Raw genomic sequence first — 11392 nt, forward strand, 5'->3', positions numbered from 1 at the left:
CTAAAATTTTTTTTCGTGTAATACCCTTTAGATCCAATAAAGCAATATCAGCCTTTTGTTAACCATCGCAATTTTTTCCATAAACACTTAACATCAACCCAAAAAGAACCCAAAACCCTAAAAACCTTTCCAAATATTTCTGCATTATTTACCTCAATGGCAACACTGGTTTCCTTATTTTTGAAGAGCTGGAGCTCTTCCAATCGCTGCTTTTCTTCAGCTGTCAAAACTGTAAATACATCTTCCGAAGGGTCCTTTAAAATAACCATGAGAACTCGGTGAATCATACACAGAATTCAAGTTTATTAAAGCTCTGTATTTCTGTATCTCTAGGAAATGCTATTTTTATACAGAAGGTGACATTTGCTAAAGAGCTACTTCTACCTCCTCATCCACTGGAATGGACAAGTCATTCAAATGGCTGATCCGTCCATCTTTTCCTATTTCATGAACAACGAAGTCGGAGTACCTGATGAAAAGAAAGCATAAACTTTCAGATAATTAACGCCCTGTTTTCTATTAATTTTAGGATAAAGTTGATCAATAGCCTTACTATTGTGCAAAACAAGCCTTACTATTGTGCAAAATTTAAAAAAATCTTCAGTGCAAAATCACATGGAGTTATTTTTTTAAGATGGAGTCATTTTTTTTTTGAGATGGAGTCTTGCTCTGTCACCCAGGCTGGAGTACAATGGTACAATCTTGGCTCACTGCAACCTCCGCCTCCTGGGTTCCAGTGATTCTCCTGTCTCAGCCTCCTGAGTTGCTGGGATTACAGGCATGTGCCACCATGCCTCACTAACTTTTCTATTTTTAGTAGAGGTGGGGTTTCACCATTTTGGCCAGGCTGGTCTTGAACTACTGACCTCAAGTAATCCGCCCACCTCAGCCTCTCAAAGTGCTGGGATTATAGGTGTGAGCCACTGCACCTGGCCTTTTCTGTTTTTTTAATGAATGCTGAGCCACACCTTGGCTCAAGTTTCTTATGATAATCTAAGAAAAGACTCTCTTAGCTTCTAAAATATTTTTCCAGAGAAACACAAAAAACAAAAGCTTATTAACATTACCCTATCACTATTCAGACAGCTCCCACTAAATTAAGCCACAAAATATAATACATGGTAATTGAATCGGAACCTAGTGAGTCTACTTGAACTAGCCTGAAGCTTACCTTTATGTTTTTTTTTTGTTTCCATCACAAATTTATTTCAGAAATACTAGACTGGTCATCTACTATTGCCTACTTAACATTCTTCTCACCTTTCTTACTACCTCAATCTTTTTTTTTTTTTCCCATTTATTTATTTTATTGCATTTTAGGTTTTGGGGTACATGTGAAGAACATGCAAAATTGTTGCATAGGAACACACATGGCATTATTCAAAATCCTCAACAACCCCAATGTAGTATATAACCTATTTTATTTTATATTTATTTATTTATATTGAGATGGAGTTTTGTTCTTGTTGCCCAGGCTGGAGTACGATGGCATGATCTCAGTTCACTGCAACCTCTGCCTCCTGGATTCAAACAATTCTCCCGCCTCAGCCTCCCCAGTAGCTGGGAGTACAGGCATGTGCCACCATACCTGGCTAATTTTTGTATTTTTAGTAGAGACAGGGTTTCTCCGTGTTGGTCAGGTTGGTCTCGAACTCCCAACCTCAGGTGATCCGCCTGCCTTGGTCTCCCAAAGTGCTGGGATTACAGGCGTGAGCCACTGCGCCCAGCTTTATTTTGTTCAGATGGAGTTTCGTTCTTGTTGCCCAGGCTGGACTGCAAAGGTGCAATCTCGGCTCACTGCAACCTCCGCCTCCAGGGTTCAAGAGATTCTCCTACCTCAGCCTCCCGAGTAGCTGGGATTACAGGCATGTGCCACCATGCCCAGCTAATTTTTTGTATTTTTAGTAGAGACAGGGTTTCTCCATGCTGGTCAGGCTGGTCTCAAACTCCTGACCTCAGGTAATCTGCCCACCTCGGCCTCCCAAAGTGCTGGGGTTACAGGTGTGCTGCGTCCATCCTATTTTATTTTTATTATTTTTTGAGGCAGAGTCTTGCTCTGCCCACCACGCCCAGCTAATTTTTGTATTTTTAGTAGAGATAGGGTTTTGCTATGTTGGCCAGGCTGGTCTTGAACTCCTGATCTCAAGTGATCTGCCTGCCTCAGCCTCCCAAAGTGCTGAGATTACAGGCATGAGCCACTATACCGGCCTGATCCATTTTTTAAATGAGGACGCTGAGGTTCAGAGAAGCTAAGTAACTACTAAGTAGAGAACTGGATTTACACTGGGATCTACCTGGCTCCAAAGACTACCTTCTTCTACCACAGCTGTGGCATATTCAAGTGAAAAAAAGAGTTTAAGATTATAAAACAAACTTGGGAGAACACCTGAAACCATTTAAATGAATTTACTTATTTATTCTTTGAGACGAAGCCTCATTCTGTTGGGCAGGCTGGAATGCAGTGGTGCGATCTCAGTTCACGCACCCTCCACCTCCCAGGTTCAAGTGATTCTCTTGCCTCACCGTCCGAGTAGCTGGGATTACAGGCGCTCGACACTATGCCCGGCTAACTTCTTTATTTTCAGTAGAGGTGTGGTTTCACCACGTTGGCCAGGCCGGTCTCAAAGTCCTGACCCCAGATTCTCCCACCTCAGCCACCCAAAGTGCTGTTACCCCAAAGTGCTGGGGTAACAGGCGTGAGCCACTGCACACAGCCAATGAATTTATTTGAGCGATGATGTTGCCATTGCACGCCATCCTGGGTGACACTGAGAACTTCTCTCAAAAAAGAGTAAAAAATTAATTAAAACTTTAAAATCCAAGGCTATTTATTTATTCAGGCAGGTTTCCTTCATCCTATTCCTTTTGACCAGGAGTATAAACAATCCTTGGAAACAGAAAGCTAAATGGAAGAATATAAAACTGATCTCTTTCTAAAGAAGAAACCTAATCAATCAAAATAACTTTATACACAAACTAAAGGTACCTTTCTTTTAAGATTCCTGAGAACCCTTGATGAGAACTCACAAACTTGGTGATGCCTACGTCAGCCTCAGTGAGTCCATGCTTCATCATGTCTGCAAAACTCTCTGATTCCTCCTCACACACCTCTGAAAGTCCATCTTCCTCCTCCTCTTCCTCATCTTCCAACTGAGCCTCAGAATTCTCTCCACCTTTCCCGGCACTGACAGTGTCAGGAGGCCCAGGCACGTCTTCACTGATGGACAGAAAGTCATTCTGTAGCCCATCTTGGCCTTTGGTTAGATTGCATTCCGAGAGCTTCTGTTTTTTTGTCTCCTCAGCTGGGACCCCACTGTCATTATCTTCGACAACAAGGGCCCCGCGTTTCAGCGACACACCAGTCATTTCTGTCATCTCCATCTTTAAGGCTCCAAAAAAACATTTAAGAAAACCTGTTAGGGAAGAAGAAAGAGTAGAAAGTAACAATCACCTATATAGAAGCTGATTTCAGGCCGGGCGCGGTGGTTCACACATGTAATCCCAGCACTTTGGGAGGTCAAGGCAGGCAGATCATTTGAGATCAGGAGTTCAAGACCAGCCTGGCCAACATGGTGAAACTCTGTCTCTACTAAAAATTAGTTGGGCTTGGTGGCAGGCACCTATAATTCTAGCTACTTAGGAGGCTGAGGCGGGGGAATCGCTTCAACCCAGGAAACAGAGGTTGCAGTGAGCTGAGATCATGTCACTGCACTCCAGCCTGGGTGATAGAGTGAGAGACGGTCTCAGAAGAAAAAGAAAAGTTGTTTTAGCAGAGAAAGGCACAGTTAAAGGCACAGCTGATCATAGGATCCTAAAAACCATTTATAGAAATAATTCTTCCTGATGCTGGCATATACTTTTTGTGAGGCAGAAAACCGGCACAATACTTCTGCATGGAATTTGACAGTGTGTATCACAAGCCTTAAAAATATGTATGCTCTTAGAGCCAGTACACTACTTTTAGGGATTTATCTTAAGAAAATAAGAAAGTGCTTCAAGTTTTAGCTCTAAGGATATTCATCTCTGTACTTTTTTTTTTCAGTGAGAAGGTCTGGCTCTTTCACCCAGGCTGGAGTACAGTGCCATGATCATAGCTCACTGCAAACTCCATTTCCTGGGCTCAAGCAATCCTCCTGCCTCACCCTCCCCAGCAGGTGGGACTACAGGCGCATGTCACCATGCTTGGCTGGTTTTTTTATCTTTATTTTTTTTTGTAGAGACTAGGACTCACTATATTGCTCAGGCTGGTCTTGAACTCCTGGGCTCAGGCAATGCTCTCACTCTGGCCTGTCAAAGTGTTGGGAATATAGGCGTGAGCCACCATGTCTGACCACAATGCTTTTATATTAGCAAAATATTAAGAGCAATGAAGCTTGGCTGGGCATGGTGGCTCACGCCTGTAATCCCAGCACTGTGAGGCCGATGAGAGCAGATCACCTGAGGTCAGGAGTTCGAGACCAGCCTGGCCAACATGGTGAAACCCCACCTCTATTAAAAAAAAAAAAAAAGAGCAATGAAGCCTGGGTACATAAATTGAACAATATGTAGAAACATTGACAAGAAATTGGGAAAGGTGGTTACCTCTAGCAGAGAGTCTAGAGGTGGTGGCTAGGGACGGAGGTGGAAAATTTGCTGTTTTCATTCAATACCATAGCTGTATCATTTGAAGCTTGTTTGATGTGTATGTATCACCCCTTTCAGAAAACTGATTAAGGCCAGGAGGAGTGGCTCACATCTGTAATCCCAGCACTTTGGGAGGCTGAGGTGGAAGGATCACAAGGTCAGGAGTTTGAGACCAGCCTGGCCAATATGATATAACCCCATCTCTACTAAAAATACAAAAATTAGCCGGGCATGGTGGCAGGTACCTGTAGTCAGGTACTTGGGAGGCTGAAGCAGGAGAATCGCTTGAACCCCGGGGAGGGTGCAGTGAGCCAAAATCGCACCAGTGTACTCTAGCCTGGCTGACAGAGTAAGACTCCATTGCAAAACCACCACCACCACCAACCTGATTAAATATTGTATAACCACATTTACTGACATGAAAGCATACCTATAACATACCACGTTTTTTAAAAATTGGGGATATGTCATGCAGGGGGTATAGAGTTTTAGTTCTGCAAGATGAAAAGTTCTAGAGAGTGACTGTCTTAACAGTGTGAATATACTTAATACCACTGAACTGTACACTTGGTTAAAATGACAAATTTTAATTTTTTTTGACAGGGTCTCACTCCGACGATCTTATTTAATGCTTTTGGCAAAATAAGGATAAAGGCTTTTTCTATGTTAATTATATACAAGATGCTGAAGTTAACATACTGATGAACCCAGTAAAGATATCCATAAGGAATGTAAATGATCAGAAAATAAATATTCTAGTTCTCTAAGACATGGTTAACAAGAAAGCACTTACACAAGCATCTACACCAAAATAATAATGATGAATAACTAAAATTTAAAAACCCATATTTGATCTTGCCCTGTTGTCAAAAAATCACTAACAAAAAGAAAAAAACAAGCACATGCAAAAAGTAAAAGCAAAAAAGGATTATGATCGGAGAACAAGCGAGCTGAGATGGCAGGGACAGCGTGCTTACATGGCTCACAGGCGTTAAGAAGCTCCTAAAATGGCTCAGGAAGTGGCCAAGGAGTTGGACAAGGAAGATAAGGCTTTCAAGTAGAAACAAAAAAAGGAGTAGAAGAAACTCCAGGGGCCAGAAGTTACAGGGAAGGGCCCCTGGTCACAGGTGGTATTAAGAAATCCAGCAAAAAAACAGCAGTTCTTTGTGCTTGAGGCACTGGTGACCCTGGGTTCCATTCCTGTTTAAACATCTGTATTCCCTGCCATAGTATCTTTTGCCATCTATAACTAGAATGAAGTACGGTCTTGGAGCTTGTTATACATTTAAGAATAAACTGTCACTAAAAAAAAGAAAAAAGTAGCCAGACAAGGTGGCTCACGCCTGTAATCCCAGCAATTTGGGAGGTCGAGGCAGGCGGATCACCTGAGACCAGCCTAGCCAACATGGTGACACGACTCTCTACTAAAAATACAAAAATTAGCTGGGCATGCTGGTACACGCCTATAATTCCAGCTACTTGGGAGGCTGAGGTAGGTGAACTGCTTGAACCTGAGAGACAGAGGTTGCAATGAGCCAAGATCACACCACTGCACTCCAGCCTGGGCGACAGATCGAGACTCCGTCTCAAAAAACAAACAAACAAAAACAAACAAAACAAAACAAAAAAGTATTATGGCAGCTACAAAAAGTAGGAGAGAAGGCACTGAACAAAATGTCAGTTAAAACAATTTTCTTTGAAAGACAAGAAACTAAATACGGGAAATGGAAGAACCTGAAACTGGAATAGAAATAGACCATAACTGTAGTTATTAGTATCTTGGGAGGTGGGGAGCTGGGTGGGGGGCAGCATTAGGAGAAATACCTAATGTAGACGACGGGTTGATGGGTGCAGCAAAACCACCATGGCACGTGTATACCTATGTAACAAACCTGCACAATCTGCACATGTACCCCAGAACTTAAATTAAAAAAAAAAATCTCTAATTCAAACAAGAAAGCACTTATTCTTTGTCCTAAACAGGTGTAGTCAAAAAAAGAATCCTGGCTTATGAAATACTGATACGATTTTATTCTTGCCTTATAGCAACAAAACTACCCCCAGAGGTTTTGTATAAGTCAAAGAGACAAAAAGAGACCAGGGCTTACTTACACAAGGACCAGGAGAACACGCCGAAGACAAAACTTAACCAAAGACTGCAAAGCCTGGGCCAAATTTTGTGGCCTGAGGAAGAGGAAGGAAAAGCAGGGGAAGGGCCTTTGGAGTCAAAGGTACACCACATGCAAAGTCTTGGGGGCGTGGGAACACAGAGAGTGCTGGAAGATCGAAAAGAACTCACTGCCCACTGTGGGAGTTAGACACACTCTGACTCTGGGGTTACAGGTCAGGAGGGTGAGGAGGCCACACGAGGCTACACAGAGAAGTCACATCCTGAAAACCAGAGCAGCACTGGATTTGTAATTTAGAAAGATTCTGTGGCACCCCTTTGAAGAGAAACTGGGGTTAGGCTGGAAGACCAGGTAAGAGGGTACAGCTGTAATCTGGGCAAGAAATGAATATAATCTGATGCAAGGCTGAAGCAAGGGAGATAGAAGGAGACAACTTTCAGGAACAGCAAGGAAGTGGCAGCAGGGACAGGAGAAGGTGACACATGTGGGAGGAAAGAGGAAATACCTCAGGATGACTCGAGTTTCCATCCTTGGGGAACTGATAGGATTCTGGTGGTCTTCCTGATACGGGGGCCCCAGAAGGAGGAGCCTACTCATAGTCCTGTGGTGTTGCAGGTACCTGGAGGGACATCCCATGGGAGATGACCTGTGGGCAGTCATCACATTGTGTCACACATGCCCTTACCAAAAACCTGCAATGGCTCCCCAGTGACCATACAGGCTCCCTAGTTGGCATCATGGATCAACCAGGAGATCCTGATGCCCTTCCAGAGGCCAGAACTCTCAGTAGGGAGGAAAGAGTGGCCAATAACAGCCATTCACACAGCTTGACGCAGGGACTTCATAGTCAGCAAAGTATTCACCTCCTGCTCTTATGCAGAAAAAAAAATCAGGCCTCCCTGCTTCAACAATCTTGGAGCCAGATCTAGGTTTTGCCATTTACCAAGCGGTTGACTTAACCTAAGGCTGTTTCTTTCTCTGTAAAAGTAAAATATAATGACTTGGCCAAAGGTCTGTAATAGCTCCTCTTATTTAACTGTTAGTCCTTAATATTTATTATGGATGATTTACACAGAAGAACTGTATCATGTCTGGATAAGTTTTTTTTGTTGTTGTTAAAAAGATTCTATGTTTCTTGTTTTCTGGGCTAATAAGTAAACATGGTTCTCTCTTTCAAGTACCATTTAATTTTGAGACCCTCAAACACTGCCAATGGCACCAAATAAACAGTATGAAAAGAAACAGAATCTAAAAGCTGTTGGAATCCCCAAAACACTTGAAGCCTTGAGGGAAAAGTGACTGTGATCTGAGTTAAAGATGGTTAAAATTTCTCTTTCTCAGGTTACAGATTAGCTCACTTTCTTATTTTTCCTGTTCTATACAATGATTAATGATTCATAATTCACAACCCTTGTTAGAGATGAACTTTCCCTTTGGTGTCCTGCTTACACTTAAACCATATGACAGAAAACCCAGAACTATTACACATTCTCCAATACACCCTCCCCAAAAAGAAACACTGCCTATAACCAAACTGCTATAACTATGTGCCAACCCTATAAGAAAAATGTTGTAATTCTGCTACAAACTCCTGTCTCTATCTATATAAAATCTAAAACTTCCCTACTTCAGAACTCTGACTCCATTCCATTGGAATTGGTGTTTCCAGGTGGGCCATCCTCAAACTTTGCACTTGAATAATTTCTCTTTATGTTAGATTCTGATACTTCTGATTATTTTAGGTTGACAACAGGCCTTTAGGTTGCCAGTCTTTTCTTGATATTTGTGGACATTTGTCTGATCTCTTTTTCTTGATATATCTAACTGCAAAGACAAGCTCATTAACTAAACTCACTTTTAAATTTCAAACGAAATTACATTTTTCATTTGTTTAAGTCAATGGTCCTATCACAGACAAAGTAATTTTTTTTTTTTGACATAGAGTCATGCTGTCGCCCAGGCTGGTGACACAGTGGCACAATCTTGGCTCACTGCAATGTCCAACTCCTGAGTTCAAGCAATTCTCATGCCTCAGCCTCCTGAGTAGCTGGGATTACAGGTGTATGCCATCATGCCTGGCTAATTTTTGTATTTTTAGTAGAGATGAGGTTTTACCAGGTTGGCCAGGCTAGTCTCTAACTCCTGGCCTCAAAAGATCTACCCACCTTGGCCTCCCAAAGAGCTGGGATTGCAGGCGTAAGCTACTGCACCTGGCCCAAATTAATTATTAAAGTATATATAGTACCAGTGATTTTAAAATCACTTAATATGTATTTTTCTAAGCTCTGTCCTATAGGCCTAAAAACTGAGAGCATATTTACCAGAAGAACTGTTCAAAGTTCTGGACTAGGAGAAGCAAAACTCAAATTAGTATCATTTTCATAAGCAGGAATTACATGAAACACTGAAACAGGATATAATTATTATTATTATTATTTTTGAGACGGAGTTTTACTCTTGTTGCTCAGCCTGGAGTGCAATCTCGGCTCACTGCAACCTCTGCTTTCCTGGTTCAAGCAATTCTCCTGCCTCAGTCTCCCCAGTAGCTGGGATTATAGGCACCTGCCACCACACCCAGCTAATTTTTGTATTTTTAGTAGAGACAGGGTTTCACCATGTTGGTTAGGCTGGTCTTAAACTCCTGACCTCAGGTGATCCACCTGCCTCGGCTTTCCAAAGTGTGGGATTACAGGTATGAGCCACCATGCCTGTCCTGGAGTATAATTTTTAAATTGAGGGCTGGGGAGAGAAGAGAGAGGTGATCTTCTGAACACAGAAGAGGCCTGAGAGAATCTGGAAAGACAAAACGACCCTGACTATCCCAAGGTGAGAGGTTCAAGGAGAGGTTCAAGGAGATCAGTTTTGCAGTCAGGAAAACCCAAGCATTCTACCTTGAATGAAGTTACTAGATGTACAAAGAGGGGAGAGCACAGTGCTATGAGGTTTTTGATATGTTTGAAAGAAAACATTTTAAGGAAATGTGCTGCACAAATACACTACCCATGATGGTAATGACGTGATCTTAATGGTGAAGTAAAACTCTATAGACCAGAAGCAATACTACAATCAGGAAGAAAATGAACTCCTCTGGTACTTTCTCCAAAACTTAAAATCCTTCACTTTTTTTTCCCCCTGAGACGAAGTCTTACTCTATTACCTAGGCTGGAATGCAGTGGTGTGATCTCTGCTCACTGCAACCTCCACCTCCTGGGTTCAGGTGATCCTCTCGCCTCAGCCTCCCAAGTAGATGGGAGTACAGGCATGTGCCACCACACCAAGCTAATTTTTGTATTTTTAGTAGAGATGGGGTTTCTCCATGTTGGCCAGGCTGGTCTTGACTCCTGACCTCAAGAGATCCACCTACCTCAGCCTCTCAAAGTGCTGGGATTACAGGTGCGAGCCACTGCGTCCAGCCAATCCTTCACATTTCTTTGGAGGGAATGCTAAAATAATGGTTTCTGTTTCCTCTGCACTCCAAATGAGACAAGTGAGAATAGAAATATTATAATTTTAACACTATTTTAAAATGCTTTTCAAGCCAGGCAGGGTGGCTAATGCCTGTAATCTCAGTACTTTGTGAGGCTAAGGTGGGTGGATCACAAGGTCAGGAGTTTGAGACCAGCCTGACCAACATGTTGAAACCCTGTCTCTACTAAAACTTAAAAAAAAAAAAAAGCCGGGGTCAGGCACAATGGCTCACACCTCTAATACCAGCACTTTGGGAGGCTGAGGTGGGTGGATCACCTGAGGTTGGGAGTTCAAGACCAGCCTGACCAACATGGAGAAACCCCATCTCTACTAAAAATACAAAAAAATTAGCTGGGCATGGTGGCACATGCCTGTAATCCCAGCTACCTGGGAGGCTGACGCAGGAGAATTGCTTGAACCCAGGAGGCAGAGGTTGTGGTAAGCCGAGATCGCACCATTGCACTCCAGATTGGGCAACAAAAGCGAACTATGTCAATAAAAATTGAGCCCAGGAGGTCGAGGCTCCAGTAAGCCGTGACGGTGCCTCTATACTCTAGCCTGGGTGACAGAGACCCTGTCTCAAATAAATAAATAAATAATAAAATCCTCGACACCTACAACAAAAATTAGGCTTAGCGTTTTCAAATTTTTAATATAACACTATCAACAGTCCCTTATTTATTTATTTTTGAGACAGGATCTCACTCTGTTACCCAGGCTGGAGTGCACTGGTGTGATCTGGGCTCAATGCAGCCTCGACCTCCCAGCGCAAGTGATCCTCCCATTTCAGCCATCCGAGTAACTGGGACTACAGGCATGTGCCACCACACCCAGTTAAATTTTGTATTTTTTGTAGGGCTGGGGTTTTGCCATGTTGCCTGCTGGTCTCAAACTCCTGAGATCAAGCGATCCACCCTACCTCGGCTGGGATTACAGGTGTGTGCCACTGCCCAGGCCAAGCAGTCCCTTACTAATTCCTCCAAAATAAACATCAGAAAAGCAGCCATTAGTCTTAATCTTATCATCTTATTTCAAAACCATCCGCCGCTTTCACTTTTTAAATACATCTTTCCTCTACCTCCTACAAATTTCTCTAGCTCTCACGGTAGTGAGCATTTTCTTTAGGGCAGGGCACAGAGAACACACTACATTCTTTTTTTTTTTTTTTTTTT

General features: G+C 42.7%; 1 protein-coding gene across 1 annotated transcript in view; it reads right to left on the reverse strand.

Moving 5' to 3' along the window:
• PUS7 (pseudouridine synthase 7) overlaps positions 1-11392 on the reverse strand; it is a 65818-nt gene that overhangs the window by 51635 nt on the left and 2791 nt on the right. Inside the window, exons 2-4 of the mRNA XM_037730545.1 lie at positions 2987-3416; positions 385-469; positions 153-254 (exon numbers count right to left, since the gene is read on the reverse strand). Coding sequence (XP_037586473.1) covers positions 153-254; positions 385-469; positions 2987-3381 — 582 coding nt within the window. The 5' untranslated portion in view covers positions 3382-3416. The remainder of the gene's footprint in view (positions 1-152; positions 255-384; positions 470-2986; positions 3417-11392) is intronic.

The sequence above is a fragment of the Cebus imitator genome, unplaced genomic scaffold (assembly GCF_001604975.1).
Source record: "Cebus imitator isolate Cc_AM_T3 unplaced genomic scaffold, Cebus_imitator-1.0 Scaffold352, whole genome shotgun sequence".
In the NCBI taxonomy this organism is placed as follows: Eukaryota; Metazoa; Chordata; class Mammalia; order Primates; family Cebidae; genus Cebus; species Cebus imitator.